Genomic DNA, 24,219 nt, shown 5'->3' on the forward strand with positions numbered 1-24,219 from the left:
TGGTAGAATTCATATGTGAAGCCATCGGGTGCTGGACTTTTCTTTTCCTAGATTATTTTTAAGAAAGATCTCAAGCATTTCATAATTTCATTTGTAAATATTCCAGAAGTATCTTTAAAAGACAAGGACTCCTTTAAAAAATCATAGCTACAGTACCTTTATTCTACCTAAAATATTTCCAATAATAAATAGAGGGTATTGCTTACATAGATACTAGAAGGTTTGTAAAAGCAAAATGGAGAAGAGGATTATGGAAGAGCAAAAAAGGAAGAAAGACTGATATCCAGAGTTCAGAATTTGCTAACACTGCTGAACTGGAGCCCATGAACCTGGACCTGCTCCTGGGCTTTTAGCAAGGTAGTTGGTGTAATTCTAGATCTGCTGAAGATGTGCTGGAACTTCTGCCATTGTCAATACTACCTTTGCTTCAGTTTTGCTGCTGCTGTTGCTGCCACACCACCAGCGTGGGTCCTGCTGCCAGAAATGCTATCAGAAACAAAAAGTTCCAAGAGCATTCCTTCTCCTCTGGTTCCGGCATTCCAATTTCTCACCCCTTCTTTCCATTTGCTAACTGTCTTGGGAGAGTTATTCTGTTTTTCCTTGTAGTTTTGACAACTTTTATTTTACATAATTTGAGGCTAGTTTAGTTAGGTACATTACAGATTTAGAATTGTTATATTTCCCTATTGATTGAACCTTTTACCATTAGAAAACGTCCACCTTTTTCTAAGTTTTAGCTCAAAACTTCTTTATCTAATGTTAATATAGTTATATCACCTTTCTTTTGGCTGGTGTTTTTAGGGAATGCCATTTTTCATTTTTCACATTCAACATTTTTCTAGACTTATGTTTTAGATGTGTCTTTTATAAAAACATACTTGGATTTTTTTGTAATCTTGATAATCTCTGTGTTTTAATTAGAGTAAAACTATTTGCATTCAGTGTGATTATTATTATATTTGAGTTTAAATCTACCATCTTTTTTCACTATTCGCATTGTACAGTTCTGTGAGTTTTTAAAATTTTTATTCTTATGACATATATATAATCTAAAATTTCCCATTTTAACTATTTTCAAATATACAATTTAGTGGTACTGAGCACATTCACAATTAATGTACTACCATCATTAATTGTGCTACCATCATCATCATCCATTATCAAAACATTTCCATCACCCCAAACATAAACTTTGTACCAATAACGCATTAACTCTCCATTCCCCCTCCTCCCTCTCGGCTCCTGGATATTGCAATTATTTCATATAAGTGAGATCATACAATATTCATCCTTTTGTTGAGGATTTCTGCATCTATATTCATTAGAAAGATTGGTCTGTCATGTTCTTTTCTTGTAGTATCTTTGTCTGGATTTTAGTATGAGGGTGATGTTGGCCTCAGAATATGAGTTAGGCAGTCTTCCCTCCTCTTCAATTTTTTTGTAGAGTTTGAGCAGGATTGGTATAAATTCCTTCTTGAAATTTGGCAGACTTTTATGTGAAGACATCTGGTCCTTCTTTTTTTCTGGGAGCTTCTTAATGACTGATTCAATTTCTTTACTTGTGACTGGTTTGTTCAGGTCATATATTTCTTCTTTAGTCAATGTTGGTTGTTCATGCCTTTCTAGGAAATCGTCCGTTTCAGCCACATTGTCTAGTTTATTAGCATAAAGTTGTTCATAGTATCCTCTCATTACCTCCTTTATTCCTGTGGGGTCAGTGGTTATGTCTCCTCCTCATTTCTGATTTCATTTATTTGCCTCCTCTCTCTTCTTCATTTTGTCAAACTTGCTAAGGGTCCATCAATCTTACTGATTTTCTCATAGAACCAACTTCTGGTTTTGTTGATTTTCTTGATTGTTTCCATGTTCTCAATTTCATTTATTTCTGCTGTAATCTTCATTATTTCTTTCCTTTTGCTTGCTTTGGAGTTAGTTTGCTGCTCTTTCTCTAGTTCTTCCAAGTGGACAGTTAATTCCTTGATTTTTGCTCTTTCTTCTTTTTTGATATAAGCATTCAGGGCAATAAATTTTCCTCTTAGCACTGCCTTTGCTGTATCCCATAAATTTTGTTATGTTGTGTTTTCATTTTCATTTCCCTCAAGATATTTACTGATTTCTCTTGTAATTTCTTCCTTGACCCACTGTTTTTTTAAAAATGTGTAAAGTTTCTTTCCTTCCCCCTCAGGGAACCAGCCTGTCGGGGAGCGGCGCCAGCCACCATGGCTTGGGGTACTCACAGTTCTGGATGGGATCACAGCCAGTCCAGCTTGTCCAGACTGGTGTACACTGTGTGTCCAGTCAGTGACATGGTGCCAGGAGTTGTTCTGTCCTGTTTAGCTTTTTGAGGAACTGCCAAATTGTCCTTAAAAGCACAAATTAGCAGCACAATTTTACACTTCCACAAGCAACCGGTGAGGGTTCCAATTTCTCCACATCCTCGACCCTTGTTTTCTTTTCCTTTCTTTTTTTTTTTTTTAATTATAGGCATCCCAGTGAGTGCAAAGTGGTATCTAATTACGGTTGTAATTTGCACTTCCCTAATGACTAACGATGTGCTTACTGGCCATTTGCATATCTCCTATGGAGAAATGTCTATTCAAATCCTTTGTCCTTTTAAAAACTGGGTTGTTTTAAATTTTTATTCTAGATACTAGATCTTTATCAGATATATAATTTACAAATTCTTTCTCCCATTCTGTGGGTTGTCTTTAATCTTTGATAATGTCCTCTGGCACAAACAAAAGTTTTTAACTACGAAGTAAAATATAATGAGTTGTGAGATGCTATTAGATTTCAGTTTGCAAAGCAGTGTTAAAAAGCCAAGCCCTTGTTTCTTCAAACAAACACCCATATACAACTATGATAATACCACAAAACTTCTCATCTCCTTTGCCAGAGCTGGGTGATAGGATACAAGCATGTCACCAATGCGTCTGGCAAGTGAAAATACCATCAAGGAGGGTAAAAGAGGATAAATGACCTAAGAACATATGGTTGGTAGGTGACAAATCAAAGCTTGAGCTTAGATTTTTCAACCTCAAAATAAATGTTCTTCTCACTACCACATCAGATAGCACAAGGCCCACTCTGGTAGAGAAGGTAATATACTGTGTAAGGTAAAAGCATTGGGAGACCAGATTCTGGAACTATTATTATCTCACTGCGTAGTTACGGGTAAGCTGCTTCATCTTCCTCTCTTCAACTGTGTCCATGTCTTTAAAATGAGAAGGTTGGACAGGTGAGCTCTAAGGTCTCTTCATTCAAGATTTTAGAGAAACTACTAATTGATTAAGCAGAATAATTAAAAATAAATAAAATGTTAGAACTAGAAGGGACTGAAAAAAGTCATATAAGACATGTGACTTCTTCTCTAAGTCCAACTCTGCAAGTAAAATCACTACCCTCTCCCTTGCGTGGGACATGACATGCAGGGGTGAGACTCTCCCTGGCAACACAGGATATGACTCCTAGGGATGAGTCTGGCCCTAGCACCATGGGATCAACAATGCCATCCTGATCAAAAGGGAGAAAAGAAGCATAACAAATAAGTTATCAGTGGCTGAGAGAAGAGTCGAGAGGCTACTCTGGAGGTTACTCTTAGGCAAGCTTCAGTTAGACACTGATACCTATCATAGTTTGCCAAACCCCAACTAAAACCATTCCTGTCAATATTAAAGAACACCTAGGGCTTTATGAAACTCTACAAAGGTTCCATGCACTAGGATTACTTTTCAGAAACCTACAATCTTCAGATGGACTCCAAGGCCAGATAAGTCTTGAAATGCAGAGGGGCCACTTCTCCAGATCATCAACTAGTACCATCCCCCTATCCCATACTATCAACAGCCCCTTCCAACATGAAAGAGCTAGAATGGGCATAGCCCAAATGGGCATAGACACTCCCAAAGAGTGGGAGAAAGATCAAAGGAGATGGTGGAGTTATACAGAGAAGAAAAGATTTAACAAGTGAGTATGATTGCTGTATCATTATATTGATATTTCTTTTAGTCTCCAGTGTCTTAGGGCAGCTAGTAGTAAAAACTTAAAATTGCGGAACTGTAACCCATAGGAAACGCTAAAATCTTACAACTAATTGCTGCAGTGTGCTTTGAAATGTTTTGCTTTTTTTGTATATATGTTATTTTTCAAAAGAAAAAGAAAAGTCGATTGTGATGATGAATGCATAGCCAAATGATGATACTGTGAATCACTGACTGTACTTTGGATGACAGATTACACAGTATGTGAATACACATGAATAAAATTGTATTAAAAATTTTTTAAAGTCATCTAAGACAATATTCTTTTTTCTTTTTTTTTTTTTTAATTTCAACAACATTCTTTGTTGTTGAAATGGAAAAGCCAAACATCAAATTCATATGAAAGGGTAAGGGACCCAAAGAGCCAAAACTATCTTGAAAAAGAAGAACAAATTTGGAGGACTTACATTCCCTGATTTAAAAACTTTTAACAAGGTGGGCAATGGTGGCTCAGTGGCAGAGTTTTTGTCTGCCATGCCAGAGACCCGGGTTCAGTTTCCAGTGCCTGTCCATGTAAAAAACAAAACTAAACTAAAAAAAACTAACTCATAACAAAGCCATAGAAATCAAAACTGCATGGCACTGACACTAGAACAGACATATAGACCAATGGAATCAACTTTGGATGTTCAGAATAAAAACTCTAATATCCATAGTCAACTGACTTTTTTTTGGAGGGGGGTGTGTGCTGGTTTGAAAGGATGTATGCCCCCTCGAAAAGCCATGTTTTAATCAAAATCCCATTTCATAAAGGTAGAATAATCCCTATTCAATTACTGTATGTTTGAAACCGTAATCAGATCATCTCCCTGGATGACGTGATATAGTCAAGAGTGGTTGTTAAGTTGGATTAGGTGACAACATGTCTCCACCGATTTGAGTGGGTCTTAATTGGTTTATTGGAATCCTATAAAAGAGGAAACATTTTGGAGAATGGCAATTGAGAGAGAGCAGAGAATGCTGCAGCACCACAAAGCAGAGAGTCTACCAGCCAGTGACCTTTGGAGATGAAGAAGGAAAACGCCTCCCAGGGAGCTTCATGAAATTGAAGCCAGGGGAGAAAGCTAGCAGATGACGCCTTGTTCGCCATGTGCCCTTCTAGGTGAGAGAGAAGCCCTGACTGTGTTCACCATGTGCCTTCTCACTTGAGAGAGAAACCCTGAACTTCATCAGCCTTCTTGAACCAAGGTATCTTTCCCTGGATGGATGCCTTAGATTGGACATTTCTATAGACTGGTTTTAATTGGGACATTTTCTCGGCCTTAGAACTATAAATCCCCCCTTTAAAAGCCATTCCGTTCCTGGTATATTACATTCCGGCAGCTAGCAAACTAGAATAGGGGGACTGTCTGGGAATTGAATCCAGGTCTAAGACAATATTCTTAATGTGGAAGTTACTGTTAAAATGCATAAGAAATGAATGAATGAATGCCAAGCTGTGTGTGAAAAATGCAGAAAATATGATTCAGTTCTGGGATGAGGTCCAGAAATCTGTATTTTTAGCTAATACCCCAAGGCAGTCTAATGCAGACAGTTTTCATATTGTGTTATTAAAAAATATATATATATTTACCAAAGGAAGCTGAAGCCCAGAACAATCAGCTAGTTAGTAGTAGCTAAATATATATTTTCTTGAGGGCTTACCATGTGCCAGACCTCACCTTATAAATGCTATTATTATCCACACTTAATAGATGAGGAAACCGAGATGCAATGAGATTTATTAACTTGCCAAGAACACATATTTGGTAAGTGGCAGAGATAGAATTTAAAGCCAGAAAGCCTGGCTCCAGAGTCTGTGTTCTCAACTATACAGATATAGAATATCTACATGGGATATACAGATACAGAATATAGGAGGCTAGAAGGAATATTTTTTATCATCACAATTGACTTTTTTGTGAAAAATAACATATATACAAAAAAGCAATAAATTCAAAGCACAGCACAACAACTAGTTGTAGAACAGATTTCAGAGTTTGGTATGGGTCACAATTCCACAATTTTAGGTTTTTACTTCTAGCTGCTCTAAGATACTGGAGACCAAAAGAAATATCAATTTAATGATTCTGCAATCATATTCGTTTGTTAAACCCTACCTTCTCTGTATAACTCCATCATCACCTTTGATATTTCTACCCCTCTCTTCAGGCATATTTGGGCTATGGCCATTCTAACTTTTTTATATTGGAAGGGTCTGTCAATAATATGGGGTAGGGAGACAGAACTATCTCATGTTCTGGAGAGGCTGGGCCCTCTAGCTTTCAGGACTTATCTGGTCTAGGGACTCATCTGGAGGTTATAGGTTTCTAGAAAGCCACCCTAGTGCACGGAATGTTTGTAGACTCTTAGATATTGCCCTACGTGTTCTTTATGATTGGCTGGAAAGGTTTTGGTTGGGGGGCTTGCAAGTAATAATGGGTAGCAATGTCTAACTGAAGCTTGTGTGAGAGTGACCTCCAGAGTAGCCTCTTGGCTCTACTTGAACTCTCTTAGCTGCTGAAACTTTATTAGTTACACTTTTTTCCCTCTTTTGGTCAAGATAGAATTGTTGATCCAGTGGTGTACGGGCCGGACTCATCTCCAGCAATCATCTCTCATGATGCCAAGGAGACTTTCACCCCTGGATGTCATGTACGACACAGGGGGGAGGACAATGATTTCATTTACAGAGTTGGGCTTACAGAGAGTAAAACCACTTCTGAGCAACAGAAGAGGTTCTCTGGAAGTAAATCTAAGGCACACCTATAGGTAGGCTAAGCTTCTCCACTATCTACATAAGCTTCAACCAATTAAGCCTCTCAAGATAAGGGCTTGGCCTATTGATTTAAGTGTCCCTAATATTTGACACAGTATCAGGGGATTCCCTGATGGTAAAGTTTAATAGTTCCATATTTTTTCTTCCATCCCCCAAGGGACTTTGCATACCTATTTTAAAGATCAGGAAACAAGAATTGTTTCGTTCTTAAAGAGTCAGTTTCATAGGAGCAGAAAGTCACATCTGTTTAGGGAAAGATAGAAGCACATTTGCATTTCTATTATTTTTCTTTACAGCAAATGACAGTATAGCTGCAGGAAATAAAACTTAACCCACTGCCCCAATGAAGATAAATCAAGGCTGTACTAAATAAAGATAAATTTCTCATTCCCATAGAGCAAAAGCCTCTTTCTTCATTCAGATCCTGCTCCTACTGCCAGTAACATTTTTTCCCGTATGTTCTCTCTTTAGTTTTCAGAATATTACACTAACCTCTAAGACTGTTTCATGAGATGACAGATCTGAAGTTTTTCTCTGTTAAAGTCAATGTTGAAAGGGCTTATTCTGTGCTGATCACTATGGAGAACTATAAGAACCCCTCACAAAAAATTGGACAAATACAAATCAGTGGAGTAATTTAAAACCATATGTTTTATTAAGAACAGCTTAATTCCTATGTGTAATAAGTGCTAAATGAATTCAGAAGAGGAACAGCCAAAGCAAAGCTGAAATGAAGTTTTCAAAGAAAACCCCCCTTAACAGCTCTTGACTATTTTTTCTCCTTTGTCCCTCACTTCTTGGGTTGTTTCTTTGGGAGGCCTTTTACCTATTCCTCGTGCTGAGGTTGCGGTTCTTATTACCTTGCCAATCTATAATCTTTTACAAAAAACATTTACCAATATTATACAATTTATCCTTACCACAAACCTGTAATATGCATGAGCAGCCACATGGTTTATACAAGGACATTTAGGCTCAGTAAAATTAAGAAACCTATCCAAGCTTTTATCATGCTCCATCAGAACTCAAATATATCTTTCTTTTTACTAAATCTTATATACTAGTACACATATGGCCTTATTGGAACTTTCAACTTCTACTCTCTAAACTATCTGAATAGTTTTCCTAAACCCACCAAATATAATCTCAAAAACCTTCAACACTTTCTTACTCCTTAATCTGGCAATCCACACCCACCCTCCCTCCCCAATCTGATTTTACCTGCATCACAACAACCTTCCAGTCAACTCTACCTGAGAAACATCAGGCACCATCACCATATATATCTACCTTTGCTCAAGGAAAGCTTACCTGGTATGTCTGCCCTCTCTCTCCCAAAATAAGATCCCAGCTCTACTCTGACAGACAAGAAGACTTCCCCTGGGGCTCTCCTCCTCATTAAATCTCAGAGATAACTGTCTCATCTGGACTTCTGTAAAACATACGCATTTAACATTTACCATATACTTTCTTAAATATATTTAGTATTTTGTGTGCCCCATCTCTTCAGTTATACTGACCACTAGCAGTAGGACTCTTGGTTTATTTACTCATCATCACACATTCGTATTGGATGCTTTAGATTATAGAGATTGTTCACATATGTAGTTTCATTTGATTCTCCTAACAACCCTATGATGTAGATGCCTGTAACCCTAATATCATAGATGAAGAAAGAGAAGCTTAGTGAGGTTAACTGACTTGGCAGTCTTCACATATTTTGAAATTAGAAGAGTTAATTCAAAGCCCAAATTTTATGGTCCCCAAATTAGGGTTCTTTCAAAAACATGGCAATGCCATATACTTTTCAATAACCACTGCCTTAGCAGACTGGTCATACTTAATGTTTGCTGGTGATGATCCAAGGGAAGGGAATAGCAAGAAAACTTAGTGGGATAGGATTAACACACCAGCAGGAAAGCAGGATTTCTGTATGCATATGACTCCAATGATTCCAAATACTCACTTGTTTTGGAGCAATTTACCTACCATCTGTGGCGGTTTGGAAGTATGTACTCCAGAAAAACATGTTTCTTAAACTTAATCCATTCCTGTGGGTATGAACCCTGGTAAAGAGGACCTTTTGATGATGTTACTTCAGATAAGGAGTGGCCCAGAATGGATGTTAATCCTATTATTGAAGGTCACAGAGAGAGAAAAAAAAAAACTACAGAAGGAGCAACCAGAAGCTTATAGAAAGAAAGCAAAGATAAGGAGAGGCCACCATGTGCACTGCCTGGTGACAAAGAAAAACAGGACCAAGGATAGCTAACACCAAAAGGCCAATCTTGGGGAAGAAAGCATCACTTGATGATACCTTGATTTGGACTTCTAGCCTCAAAACCAAACCCAAAACCATTCTTTAAACCAACCTATTGTACAATATGAGGAAACAAAAACATCATCCCAACACCCAGAATATGTTCCTGCCTATTAAGAAGGGTCAAGAGTGAGAGCCATAAATTCTAAACCAATGATTCCCCAAAAAGACAAACAATAAAATCTGAATCTGAACCTCTCCATATGTTCAGGTGTTCATTTCTTCAGTGTCAAACATGCGTCAGGAACTGGAGAAGTTTGAGCTATTTTCAACTCAAGTCAAAAATTCCAACTGTTTACTATATTAAGACATGATGTTTAACACTTCTCATCAAATTGGTCCAAGACCTTACTGGAAAGGCCCATAGCGCACATTAAGGCTCAAAGACCTTCTTTCACAAATGAGGTGAAAAACAGGGAAGATAAGCATATGCTAAGATCACACAGCTAATTAGACGTAGAACCAGTATTAGGACTCAGATTTCCAGACAATTCTGTTTCTTTCTCTCTTTTTAAAGTCCTTGTGGCTAGGACCTCAGTAAAACTGGATGGGAGGAACGGGAAGGAAGCAAACTTGATCATGCAGCAGGCTCAAAACCCAATATACTAGGGCACTTGGCGACAGGAGAGGGATAAAAGCCGGAGAAGGCAAGGGAAGGTAAGATTTAAAAAAAAGAAAGACAAATCTCAAAGAATACCTGCTTGCCCAAAAGGAGAAATAAACTATTAAAATAAATAATTTCAGTGTTTGGGGTAACGCGATTAAACACCTAGAAACTTTAGTGACCAAGAGGACAGAGAGAGGCTTTGAAATTAGCAGCAGCGCGCAATGGGGGCGGGCGAAAGGTAATTTGGGGAACACTGACTTGAGTAGCTGCTTTCAAGCCTTCAGGCTTCAGTTTTCCCTGTCGGTGAAATGGGCACATTCAAAACCTCCCAGCACCACGGGGAAAAATCGATGGACGCGTTGAATTATGGGAATAATCTATCCGAAAAAGCTGTGGCGGCCAGCCATAAGGGCCAGGGACACTTGAGGAGAAAACAACACCTAAAGAGGAGCGGACCTGGATTTGAAATGTGGAGAGAGCGGGCCACAGCTGCCCGTAGGGTTCCCTCGGCAAGCCAAAGAAGGGCTCCCATACTGAGAACCGCAGAAGGAGGGCGGGGACGGAAAAGTGGGCCCCCGCCTCTGGGGCCTCCTCAAGACTCGACTGTCCCCGAGAACCCGCACCTCACCTTATCCAATAAGCCACTGCGGCTACTGCCTGTCCCGCTGCTGGGGCCACAGCCAGTCCCACCACCGCCTCCGCCGCCACCACTTCTCCCGCCCTGTGCAGCCGCCGCCGCCATCTTGTCCACTTCTGCTTCTCCCTCCCCTCCGACTTGTCTGAAGCCGATTGGCTGAAGCTGATGGCGTGACGCGCCGCGCGGAGACCATCGGGACTCGTAGTTCGGGGCTTGCTGACACGCGATTGCAAGCTGAAGTGGCCGCGAGGTGTGCTGGGATTTGTAGTTAGAAGCTCGGCTGCCGGTTGCTGCTAGCACGGCCAGGTGCCGCGTCGCGGTTACTAAGGGGTAGGAAAGTAGTGGCAGGCGCCACCGTGGACCGGCTACGAAATCCTCGGGAGGCTCGCAGGCGCGCATCCTGCCTGACCGGGACTCCGTCCCCGCGGACGGCTCGGAGGCGGAAGCGACGCCGGAGGCAGGTACGGCTGGAAACTTAGTTTGCCTGAAGGGTTAGGGTTTCTCCCGCTGCAGGCGTAGTTTCTGAGGGTCTGGGGAGGAGCTCGTCTTTCTTTTTCTCTCCCTATATTGCATTTACCGATTTTTTTTTTCTCCAGCATCCGTCATCTTGGCTGTTAGTAATGTTTTCGTGTTATCAAGAACTCATATTCTTGGAGTGCCTACTGTGTCAGTGTCTTATAGGCATTTGCAACCATCCTCTCAATTAATCTCATCAGTCCTGCCAAATGAAAAAGCCAGGGAATTTACCCAAGGCTAGCTAGCATGTATCAGAGCCCGGTTTTGAAGCCTCGTTTTTCTGACATCAAAACCCATAGTATTTCCCTCCACCGCTGCTTTTGCAGTTTTAGGATGTAATTGTACTCTAGATTTTCACTAATTATTAATTCGTTTAGTTTTTCCACAAATATTTATTGAACACCAGTATTGCCAAACATTGTGTTAAGGGATACTGTGGGGCTCATGATAGAGAGATGTGGTTCCCACTCTCGTGGTACTCATACTCTTGTGGAACTCATATGCTGGTGACCTAGCGTTAATACATAGCAGGAGTGTATTATACTATCCTCTATTACATTGCATCACTTGTTTTATATCCCCATGAGTGTCCAAATGGTTGAAAAGGTACTTTTCTATATAGTTACTGGGGATATATTCCTATTAAAATAGGCAAAATACCTGTCTTGCTGAAGCTAGCATCGGTATGATAATAATTATAGCTAAATATTAGATGAGATTTTTTCAGCTCTGTGAAGCAATCCTTGGCCACTCCAGCCAGATGTCCCTATAGGTTTTTGTTGTATTATTCATCTTTCATAACTTCTCATCTTTCATGGCCCAGTTCTGATGTCATCTGCTCTGTGAAACCTTCCCTGATCCTTGCTTCTTTCTTCACAGACAGAATGAAGTGTTGAGGTACCATTTTGTTTATAGTTTAGTTTAGTTCAGTAAACACTGAATGAGCCTGTTCAGCGGGCCTGGCCATGGTTGAGGTACTGGGGATGAAGAGATCAGAAGTACCCAGGCCTGGCCTTGGAGGGGCTTGTAGCCTGGAGTTAGGGGGCTGAGGAGTGCCCCGTCAGGGAAACAGGCCATTATAATACAGTGCAGCAGAGTGCCTCCATTAAGAGATGGACGTGAGATTGTAGCACAGAGAAGGATCAATCTGAGGGCAGTTACTGGGAAGTTATGTGTATGAACCAGGCAAAGAAGAAGGGCAGAAGTGTGATAGGCCAAAAGAATGCAATAAGCAAATGTATGCAGGTGAGAAGGATTCCCCACCCCCCCCACCCCCTCTCTCTCTTTCTCTGTGTGTGTGTTGGAGCTGGGAAGCAGTGCGATCAAATTGTCGTCAGCTGCCTCACATTTGAGATGGAGACCAGAGGTACCTGATGGTAACCAGGAAGACCATCTCCAAGCTTGGCACTTGGAAGACCATCTCCAAGCTTGGCACTTGGACTTTTTTCCTTTACCATACAGATAAAGTTCACCTGTCTCTTAGGGTTACTTCCTAGATAATGTAACCTAGGGGTCTTGTGCAGTTCCTAGCCCATTAGTTGTAAAGCCACACCTTCTCACCTAATATTCCCAATAAGAAACTGGAATTTCTATGAGTAGTTGTGTTCAGATCTATATGCCCCACTCCCCCATTAGCCTGAGTTTGATTTGTATTTTGTATTGCATGCATAGCAATAATTTTTTCCATATTTTGTTTTATCTTTCAACTTTGTCTTTGCTATCTTTGTCCTACAGAAATTTATTTTGATGTGAATGATCATGTAAGTTATCCTTTCCTTCCTGTGTTTTGCATGTCTTAGTTAAGCACTCCAGTCCCACCCTATGGCCATAAAATTATTTTGCTATACCACTTTCCCATCTATGTCTATGTCTCTGCCTCCTCTGTCTCTGTCACTACTTTCTACATCTATCTGTTTCTGGAATCTTTAGTACTATGGTATTTTTTTAGGACCCAAAGATGGCATGCTTTGGAGCTGAAGGCTTTCAGTGGGTTATAATTGAGAAAGTTCAAGAACTCTGAATGGCAGGCTAAGAAGGAGTACAATATCTATTTTACAGGTGAAGAAACAAAAGAAAAAAGAAGTCAAGGGGACTTTCCCAAAGTCAAAGATCAAGTAAGTACTGTGCAGACCAGAAGCCAGTTCCTAATCCTTTCTAAGTTACTGGGACCTTCTCTAACAGTCATCGTCTCTAACATTTCTTAACCAGCGATTTATTCATTCATTCATTAATCCATCCATTCATCTGTCTTTTGGTTGTGAGAGAGATTTCCTGAAAAACATGTTTACTGAATGTAAAAATCTATTCACATTCATTCGTCTGTCCATTCATCTATCCATTCATCTTCCCAACAAATATTTATTGAATTCTAGGCTCTTTATCAGACACTGTGGTTACATAAGTAAATAAGTCAATCATAGACCTCGTAGCAGTTGAGAAGTTGGTGAAGGAAGCAAAGAATTGTAATAAAGTGATAAAAGAAGTATTTGGAATATTATGGGAACCCATAGGAGAGGCCAGCAACCCTTTATGGGGGAGGTCAGGGATCAGGTCCAAGGGAGATACTAACTTTGATTTGTTTATTCCACAGATATGTATGGATTCCTCTGTGTGCCACATGCTGTGTTAGATGCTAGGAATACAGTAATGAAATCCATAGGAGTTGTCTCTCCTTTGGAGGAGTTTACAGTCTAACTAGGAAGATCAGATAAATTATTCTTATTTTATATGTGAGAAATCTAAGGTACACAGAGTAAAAGAGATTTACTTAAGGTCACTCAATTCAGTGGTAGAAACTAGACTCAAACTTAAGCTTCCTTTTACTCTCTTCCCACCCCTCCATGTCAGGAACCCACAAACTTCCCATGGCTTCTCTTCCCCTGGCCAGGGACTTGCAGGTTCCCAAACCTATGCTACCCCAGGTTGTCCTGATACATATTTGGGAATGGCTGGATCTCTTTAAAGAGAAGTCTTAAACCTATAAGAACTCAAGGTTTGCGAAACTTAGATACTTGATTAGAAATTTATTCCTAAAAGAGGTGAAATTTGACATGAATCCTAAAATACAAGATCAGCCAGGTGAATAAGAAGGAGAAGAACATTATAGGCTACAGAGCACCACAAACAAAGACAGGGAGGACTGAAAGTCTGTAGTGTATTTTGGGAATAGAAAATGATTCTGTGGACCTGAATGGACAGGACTGACTGGAGCTGGAAAGGTTATAGGACATAGACCTCCAGAGGCCTGCAAGACCTGGCTCAGGCATATGGCCTTCATGCTCAGTGGGAACCCAATCAGAAGACTGTTGCAGGATTCTAAGTGAGAGATAATGAAAGATTTAATGATAACAATGGAGGCGGAGAAAAGTAGACCGTTGGAACAATATTTCTAAGCTAGAATTGTCATGACCCAGTGACCAATTAGATGTATGGGATTACAAGAGAACTGTGTCTAGGATAATGTCCAGGTTGCATTGGGCAGCGCCCAACCATACATTTTCAAGATAAAAAGGAAGCATTTGTGTGTTACCAAATTTAAAAAGCTCAGTATTGGGAGTTTGTTGTAGTAAATAGAACTTGCTGTTTAATTCGCACATCATGAAATTCCAAGAATATTAATCAGAAAAACAAACCAGTAGCCTATGAGTTGAATCTGTTTTCTTTGGCTGCACATTGTTTTTGAAAGGTAAATTAGTTGCTGATGCTAAAAATTCAGATTTCACATCACAAGAAGACTTGCCTTGGAAAAACAGGAAGATATCGCAATGCTGACTTATATTTCTGCGTGGCAGCAATTGGTGGGAGCTAAACAGTGACTGCCTTTGTGGGTGCATGCACTCACACACACACACACACAGACTCACCCTACTTCCATCTCTCCTGACTTACATTCAACTTTCTTCACTCATTGATGTGACCCCTCCCTGCCCCAACTCCTTTAACCATATGAGTTTGCTACTCCTCTCTGAAATGTACAGTTTGGAGAGATTTGGCATCAGCAATATGGCAATGGAGTTTTTTTTGGTTAAGTCAGAAAATTATTTAACTGTAGAATCCTTGGTGTCAAATGATGAGTGTAATAGGATCAGCTTTTAAGGAATTATTTTTGTGTATCATTCTTTGATGAAAAGAATAATGAAGAAGAGTTTGAGTCAGGTTCTAGAGTCAGAACCATATTCTGTGCCCAAATTTTGTGTGTACATACGTACCTATGCCTAAAGAGACCTCTGACTCACTATAAATTGGTGCTGATGAGCCTCTAGGAGCTTCTTCACAGAAGAGTTATTTCTTTTGTGCTTTTTCAGGAGTTAGAGGAATGGGATACTCAAGATATTTGAAATCTCTTCCCTATCACAGCTGTCCCTCCCTTCCCCTCACTGAGAGTAATCCCTCCCCTGGGTAATGGGTATACTTTTTCCTGCCTCCTCAGGGACAGCTCTGTACCCATGTGTCTCTCCTACATTCTCAGCTTCTTCCTCTAAGTCTATAGATGTAGTCAAGTCTCTCTCTAATCCTCATAATAGAAAATGATCAACAAAGGTTAGGCATGTGTCAAGTAGTATTCTAAGATTTTCTCAAGCATTTTCTCATTTAATTATCAAAACAGCCCTATGAAGCAGGTGAAATTAATGTTCACATTTCATAGAGGAAGAAACTGAGGCATAGAAAAGTCAACTAAGTTACCCAAGACCACACAATTAGTAAGCAGTGTAGCTAGGATTTGAACCCATGTAGTGTGATCCAAAGCCAGAACTCTGCAGAGACTCTGTTTGCCAAGGCTGGGACTAGGGTGGAGGCAAGTGCTGACCCTGAATTTACACAGCACAGACAGAGGCAGAGAGAATGAGAAACAGTCCTACGGATAAGCCCTACCTTGACTTTACCTTTCCCCTCATTACTGCCCTACTTTTCTCTTCCTCTCATGGCTTAGCTTTTTCTTTTCCTTTTATTTTTTGGGGAGTGCATGGGCCAGGAATCAAACCCAGGTCTCCCGTATGAGAGTCAAGCATTTTACCACTGAACCACCGGTGCACCCTTGGCCTGGCTTGTTGAAAGACTTTTCTACATTCATCTTTTGCACTTCCTCATCTCCTGTTCACTCTTTCACACAAAGTCTGTCTTCAACTCAGCTCTTCTCCCTGAAACTGACTTCTTCCTTCCTCACACCTTATTTTCAGTTCTCACCTTACTCAACTTCTCTGCTGATCTCTCCCTCTTTCGTATAACTTTCTCTTACTTTAACTTACCTGACAGCAACTGTCCACCCTATACCCCCCAATTCTACTTCCTTAAATATTCCTGTCTAATTCCTTCAGGGGCTTTTTATTTGTCCACACCTTACATCTCCAAGCTTGCCATTGGTCTTGCTCCTGTTTTCTCTTTCTCTTTTTTTCTTTCTATCTTTTTCTTAATTCTTTGAGTTCTTAACATGGACCCTCATCAGCTCACCCTTGGATTGCTACAGTCGCCCCCTATTGGAATCCCAGATGCCAGCCATTTTCATCAGTCTGATATCAGACTAGTCTTTCTAAAGCGCAGCTTAGATCATGTCCCTCCTCAGCTCAGAAATCACCCATGGCTCTCAGTCAACTATAGAGTAAAGTCTTAGTTCCTAGCTTGGCATTGAAGGCTCTTCTGGTACAGGTGCCATCTTTCCTATCCAGCCTTATTGTCCAAGAGTCACAATATACATGGTTCCCCTTCTTGGTCAGGTTTTCTCTTCACTACCCCAAGGACATGCCCACTACCATCCCTTAGTCCCATGGCCCTTTTTGTTTAGAATACTTGTCCTTCTCTTATATCCTATTTATCAAATTCAAATTTCATTATTTGCACATCATTTTCCCTAAAATTTGAGCCACCTGTCCTCTGAACTCTGTTAAAACAAAGAACACTTTTAGCAAACACATACTCTGTACCAAGCACTACCTTTTTCACTTGATCTTCTCATCTGTCTATCAAAATAGATATTATTACCCCTATTTTACAGGAAGAGGAAAATGAGACTCAGAGGGTGTTTTCAGTTGTTAAAGCTGCCAGAATTATAGTTCTAAGGCCGTGAAAATGTCCAAGCTAAAGAATTCAGGGAAAGATACCTTGATTCAAGATAGACCAAGCACCTCTGTCAGCTGGAAAGACACATGGCAATGTCTGCTAACTTTCTCTTTTCATTTCTAAGGCTTCCCTGGGGGTGCTTTTCTTCTTCTCCAAAGGTTTCTGGCTGTGTGGGGTCTGTTGTCTCTGAAGCTTTTTCCAAAATGGTTCCCTCCTAAAGGGCTCCGTTAAGTAACCCCACCTTGAATGGGTAAAGACACTTCCCCATGGACACCATCTAATCAAAAGTTACCACCCACAATTGGGTGGGTCACATCTCCATGGAAATGATAAAAAAGATTCTACCCAGCAATATTGAATGAGGATTAAAGAGCATGGCTTTTCTGGGGTACGTGACAGTTTCCAACCAGCCCAGAGGGGTAGAGTGGCTAGCCCAGTTATAGAGTACAGAACGATAGAACCAGGATTCAAACCAGATCTGTCTGAGTCCTAAGGTAATGTTCTTTCTAGGGTTTTACTGACTTGGGATTGATTTGAACTGAAAAACCCAGGGCCTTGTCTCCCTCTTCATTTGAATGGCCAGCCCATTTCTCAAGGAGGGCATTGGAACTCAAGGGCTCAAATATGCTCTTCCTGAAAATGGTGGCATTGTCCAGTTGGCTCACAAGCTCTGTTAGTGAGAGAGAACTCTACTGCATCTTCTTATTGTTCTACTCCCCCTTGCTTTTCTTGCCCGACTTTCAGAGAGATGACTTCCTCTAGAATCTACAAACTGGATGATGGAAAGCCTTACCTGAGCAACTGTTTTCCAGCCAAAAATCTGCTTCGGATGCCTGAACAAGGTCAGGTGACTTCTCAAATTGACACCTTTCCAGCACACCCAGCTCACACTTTAAAATGTCTCTACATCTATTCCTTCTTCTCCACTCCCTTCACTACTGCGCCCTGCCCCACCCAGTCCTATTCCCTCCAATTTATCTTCCCCCAGCCACCTCAGTGAGACTTGTAAAGTACACATCTAACTATAGTGTTCACTCTGTTCAGGGACTCCTCATTGCTGACTCCTTAACCTGGCATTCTGTCTCATTCATAGTTCACCCTGCCCTTCTCAGCTACAACTCCATTCCTTCATTTTACCCTATTCTACAGTGTTCTTTTTTTTCCACATGGCTTTTTTTACTTACCCAGAAAGTTCCAGACCTCATTCCAGTTAGCCAAACCTTTTCCATCCCCTGATGCCCAGCTCTTCTCCCACTTCTAAGAAGCCATGTGTTGACTACCCCCTGCTCACAGTGTCCATCCTTTCATGTAAGGTATCTTCTCTCTGTGTCTCTTATTTGGTAAATAATCATTATCTGCAAGTTCCTAAATAAAATGGCTTAACTTTCTAGTTAAGGATTGTTCTTCAAAGTATGTTTTCAAATGTTTATCTAGTTAAATGCTTCTTTGGTCAGGGACTCAAACAGATATTTGTATGCCAGTGTTCATAGAAACTTTATAATAGCCAAAAGGTGGAAGCAACCCAAATGACCATCAGCAGATGAATGGATAAACAGAGAGTGGTATATCCATATCATGGATAATTACTCAGTCTTTAAAAATGTTTGAAGTTCTGATACATACTACTACATGGATGAACCTTGATGATATCATGTTGAGCTAAATAAGTCAGACATGAAGGGGTGGATGTTATATGATTCCACTCATATGAATTGCAAACTCATAGAGACAGAAAGTATAGTACAGGTTACCAGGGGCAAGGGGCGATGGGGAGTTGTGCTTAATAGGCATAGAGTTTTTGTTTTGGGTGATGGGAAAATTCTGGTAATAGATGGTAATGAGAATAGTGCAACATCACTGAATGTGATTAATCCCACTGGATGGTATGCTTGGGAAAGATTGAGATGGGAAAGTTTATGTTATATATCTCCACAATTTGAAAAAAAGAGTAACTAAAGAGACAATGACAATTAAATGCAATACGAGATCCAGGATGGCACCTAACAATAGAAGATGGTGTGAAATAAGGAAAAGCAGAATTCACTCCTCCACCAAAAAAAAAACCTAGAGAACAGGCAGGAACTGTCCAAAACAGCAGTTCTGGGGTTTAGGAGACCAGGGATATGGACCATTGCAACATATAAGGAAGAGCTAGATAAAGAAACTGACAGATTACAATTGAGAAATTATAATGAGTAAACTTGACTGCAGCTCCCAGAACCTGTGCTCCATCACCAAGGCTGGCAGCTGTGTGTTGGCCCAGTTCTTGCCCAGCTGGCAAGATGTAGCACAGTCCCAATCCAACTGTTGGCCACTGAAGTTAACCCTGTGGGTCCTACATTCCTGAGCCTTTCCATGCAGGAACCCGGGACACCAGCAGCTCCATTATTTCTACAAACAGACTGTGACAAGTGAATGATCTCCACTACAGCTCCCAGAGCTCATCACCCACCCCTGAGGCCAGTAGCTTTGGGTCTGCCTAGTCCTCACCCAGTTGGCTGCTGTGGTCTGAGAGATACAGGGAGGTCTTCCCATTGGAAAAGAGAAGACATTACAGAGACTTGATCCAACTTTTGACTGGCGAGGGTGACCCTCTGAGTCCTGTAACCTTGAATTTTTCCATGCTGAAGCCCTGGGCATTCATGGTTCCACTGTCTCTGCACACAGAGAAACTGCTGTGAGTGATTGAGCTCTACTTCAGCTCCTGGTGCTCACCCTCCACCCTCATGGCTGACTGCTGCAGAGTAGGAGAAAGAGGGAGACCCTTCCCCCAGGAAAAGAGGGGGGCACAGCGCAGTTCTCATTCAACTGTTGGCTAGCAAAATTTACCCTTTGGGCCCTATAGCCTTGATCCTGTCCAGGCAGGAGCCTGGGATGCCCACTCCACTATTATTCCCACATACAGAGAAAGTACATGGAGTGCCTGAGCTCCACCATGGCTCCTGGTGCCAGTCGGTCTGGACCCTGCCCAGTTGGCTGCTGTGGCCTGGGAGAGCCAGTTAAGCCCTCCCACCCAGGAACAGGGGGATGAGGCACAGTTCTGATCTGACTGGTGGTTGGCAAAATTGGACTGCAGGATCACACAGCCTTGCTCCTTTCTGGACAAGTGCCCACAGCACCATGTGGCCATTATTTTCCCCACCTCAGAAACAAGGGGATCAAAGGCCTAAAAACTCACGTGTTTTTAGGGCTGTGGAGAAAAGGTTTCCAAAGAGTGTCATCTTCTGAGAAGGCTGAGAAAGTGCAGACTTGAGAGGCTGCTTTCCTGACCCTCTCTCTCCAGGGCCCTTTGAAACTGGTCTGTACCCCCTATAAGAGACCCTAGCCCTATTTTGTCTGGGAAATACAACCAAGTGCCAAAGAATACCTCTAATGTGAACCCAGTTAACAACAAAATTTTAGACAAGAGAGGGAAATCAACCTTCAAAATAATCTTATCATGATAATCAGATGCCCAGGTACCAGGAAAAAATTGCAAGACTCACTAAGAAACAAGAAGATGTGGCCAATGATCAAGTTAAAAAAGTCAGAGTAGAGGGCAGGCCATGGTGGTTCAGCAGGCAGAGTCTTCCCCTGCCATGCCAGAGACCCAGGTTTGATTCCTGGTGCCTGCCAAAAAAAAGGAAAAAAGAAAAAAAAAATTCAGAGTAGATACAGAATTTAGAACAACTAATCAAAGATGTTCAAACAAATCTCTAAATAATTTCAACACAATGCTAAAGAGATAAAGACTATTAAGAAGACACTAGGAGAGAATTAAGAAGAATTTAAAAGAATGTATAAAAAATAGCAGATCTTATGGCAATGAGAGACACTGTAGATGAAATTTAAAATGTGCTAGGACACACGACAGCAGATTTGAAGAGGCAGAAGAAAGGATCAGTGAACTAGAAGATAGAACAGTCAAATTTGAACACACAAAAGACAAATGGAGAAAAAAATGAAAAATTTTGATTTCCGGGACTAGATTGACAATACAAAGGTACAAATAATCTCATTATGGGTGTCCCAAAAGGAGAGGAGAAGGGAAAAGGGCAGGAAGAATATTTGAGGAAATAATCACTGAAAACGTCATATAAAATGCTTATAAAAGACATGAATATGCACCTCCAAGAAACCAACACACTCCAAATAGAATAACTCCAAATAGATCCACTCCAAGATACATACTGATGAGACAAATGCCAAAGAGAAGGAGAGAATCCTGAAAGCAGCAAAAGAAAAGCAATTTATCACATATAAGGGAAACCACACAAGGCTAAGTGCTGACTTCTCATCAAACATTATGGAATAGAGAAGGCGATGGTATGAAATATTTACTACTGAAAGAGAAAAATTGCCAGCAAAGAATTCTCTATCCAGCAAAGCTGAGGGAGAGTTTAAAATACTTACAAATAAACAAAGGCTGAGAGAATTTGTTAACAAGAGATCTTCCCTTCAAGATATACTAAAGGACATTCTTTTGAATGAAAAAAAAAAAAAGACAGGAGTGAAAGGGTTGGAGGAAAGTATAGAAATGATGATTATCAGTAGGGATAACTAAAAGGATAAAAAGAGAGAAAAATAATAGATCTGACAAATAAATATCAAAGGATAAAATGATTTTAATAAGGACTACTTTTACAATAATAACATTGAATGTTAATGGAGTAAACTCCCCAATCAAAAGATGCATATTAGCAGAATGAATAAAAAATATAATCCATCTATGTGCTATTTACAAGAGACTCATTTTAGACCCAAACATACAAATAGGTTGGAAGTGAAAGGATGGAAAAAGATAATCCATGCAAGCAGTGTTCTAGTTTGCAAGCTGCCAAAATGCGATATACCAGAAACAAAAAGGCTTTCAAAAAGGGGAATTTAGTAAGTTGCAAGTTTACAGTTCTAAGGCCGTGAAAATGTCCAAATTAAGGCAAGGCTATGAAAATGTCCCCATTAAGGCATCAGCAAGAGGTTACCTTCACTCTAGAAAGGCCGATTAAGTTCAGGTTTTCTCTCTCCGCTGAAAGGGCATATGGTGAAGTCTGCTACCTTTCTCTCCTGGTTTCTTGTTTCATGAAACTCCCCTGGGAGTGTTTTCCTTTATCTCCAAAGGTCTCTGGCTTCGTGTGTTCTCTTGGCTCTAAAGCTTTTTCCAAAATGGTTCCCTGTTAAAGAGCTCCAGTAAGCAACCCCATCTTGAATGGGTGGAGACACATCTCCATGGAAATCATCTAATCAAAAGTTACCACCCACAATTGGGTGGGTCACATCTCCATGGGAACAATGAAAAGCTCCCAGCCAGCAATATTGAATGGGTATTAAAGAACGTGACTTTTCTGGGGTTCACAACAGATTCAAACTGGCACAAGCAGTAACCAAAAAAGAAAGCCTGAGTAGCTATACTTATACCAGGCAAAATAAACTTTAAATACAAAAATGTTATGAGAGACTAGGACACTATATATTAATAAAAGGGGCAACTCATCAAGAAGAATAACACTTGTAAATGCTTATGCACCTAATCAAAATGCCCCAAAGTAAATGAGGCAAATACTGGAAAACTGAAGGGAGAAATAGACGTCTCTAAAATTATAGTGGGAGACTTCAATAAACCAGTCTCTTCAATAGAGAGAATGTCTAAACAGAAGATCAACAAGGAAACAATCTAAATAATGAGACAGAACCTAACACATACATAGAACCTTGTACCCCAAAACAGCACTATATGCATCTTCTCAAGTGCTCATGGGACATTCTCCCATATAAAACACATCTGGACACCAAATAGGTCTTAATACATTTGAAAAGATCAAAATTACACAATTTCAAAGCACTTTCTCTGATCATAATGGAATGAAGCTGGAAATCAGTAACAGCTGGAGAACTGGAAAATTCAGAAATCATGGAGGTTAAACAACATACTCTTAATCAGTGAGTCAGAGAAGAAGATGCAAGAGAAATCAGTAAATATCTCAAGGCAAAAGAGAACGCCAGATATCAAAACATGGAATGCAACAAAAGCCTACCTATAATTGTGCCTAAAAGTCATTTCTATAGAACTTGTTTTGTTGCTCAGATGTGGTCTCTCTCCCTCCCTCCCTCCCTCCCTCCCTCCCTCCCTCCCTCCCTCTCTCTCTCTCTCTCTCTCTCTCTCTCTCTCTCTCTCTCCCCCTCTCTCTTTCTCTCTCTCTCTCCCTCTCCCTCCCCCCCTCCCCCTCCCCCCCCCCCCCGCCGCCCAACTGTGCAAGTAAAATCATTATGCTCCCCCCATGGGATATGACTTCCAGGGGTGCCAGTCTCCCTAGCAACATGAGACATGACTCCCAGGAATGAGCATGGCCCTGGCACTGTGAGATTGACAGTGCCTAACTGACCAAAAGGGGGAAAAGAAATGTAACAAAATACGGTATCAGTAGCTAGGAAATTTCAGATAGTCAAGAAGCTGTTCTGGAGGTTACCTGTATGCACACTTCAGCTAGATAGTACTAATTGCCATGGTATGCCAAGCCCCAACCAACAGTATTCCTGTAAACCCTAAAGAATACCCAGGGCTTTATCTGAGACTCTATAAAAATTTCACTCACTATATTTATGTTTCAGAACCTAAGACCCAGCTGGTTCCTCAGTGAGATATGCCTTTTAACCCAGAATTACCTGTCACTCCAAGAGCATCAACCAGTTGCATCCCCTAACTCATAATGTCAACACCCCTTTTCACCTTGAAGAAGTTAGAATGGTCATTGTCCAAACATCCCTGAAGATTGGGGCAAGGATCAAAGGAGAAGGAGGAGTTGCAACAGAGAAGATAGTATTTAACAATTGAATATGACTACTGCATTATTATATTGATATTTCTTTTTAGTCTCCAGTGTCTTAGAGCAGCTAGAAGGAAATACCTGAAATTGTGGAGCTGCAATCCAAACCATACTTTGAAATTTATTCTATTACTACTTGTTAAAATGTACTTTGAAATTTATCACTTTTTTTGTATATATGTTATTTCTCACAATAAAAAGTATTAAAAAGAATGAGGAAAGAGCTAAAATCCAAGACCTAACCGAACAACTGGAGAAACTAGAAAAAGAAGAGCAAACTAAGTCCAAACAAGCAGTAGGAAAGAAATAACAAAGATTAGAGCAGAAATAAATGAAACAGAGAACAACAACAACAACAACAAAAAATGATAGAATCAATAAAACCAAAAGTTGGTTATTTGAGGTCAATAAGTGTTACAAACCTTTAACTAGACTGACAAAGACAAAAAGAGAGATGATGCAAATAAATAAAATCAGAAATGAGAGG

General features: G+C 40.5%; 2 protein-coding genes across 2 annotated transcripts in view; one reads left to right on the top strand and one right to left on the bottom strand.

The window, feature by feature from the left end:
- The window catches only part of SPCS2 (signal peptidase complex subunit 2), a 43,878-nt gene extending 33,390 nt beyond the window's left edge, over positions 1–10,488 (bottom strand). The window contains exon 1 of the mRNA XM_077113576.1: positions 10,354–10,488. Within this exon, the coding sequence (XP_076969691.1) occupies positions 10,354–10,467 (114 nt within the window). The 5' untranslated portion in view covers positions 10,468–10,488. The remainder of the gene's footprint in view (positions 1–10,353) is intronic.
- Positions 10,489–10,641: 153 nt separating this feature from the next.
- XRRA1 (X-ray radiation resistance associated 1) overlaps positions 10,642–24,219 on the top strand; it is a 118,716-nt gene continuing 105,138 nt past the window's right edge. The window contains exons 1-3 of the mRNA XM_077113573.1: positions 10,642–10,823; positions 12,937–12,992; positions 17,677–17,774. Of these exons, the coding sequence (XP_076969688.1) occupies positions 17,681–17,774 (94 nt within the window). The 5' untranslated portion in view covers positions 10,642–10,823; positions 12,937–12,992; positions 17,677–17,680. The remainder of the gene's footprint in view (positions 10,824–12,936; positions 12,993–17,676; positions 17,775–24,219) is intronic.

The sequence above is a fragment of the Tamandua tetradactyla genome, chromosome 8, assembly GCF_023851605.1.
Source record: "Tamandua tetradactyla isolate mTamTet1 chromosome 8, mTamTet1.pri, whole genome shotgun sequence".
Classification (NCBI taxonomy): domain Eukaryota; kingdom Metazoa; phylum Chordata; class Mammalia; order Pilosa; family Myrmecophagidae; genus Tamandua; species Tamandua tetradactyla.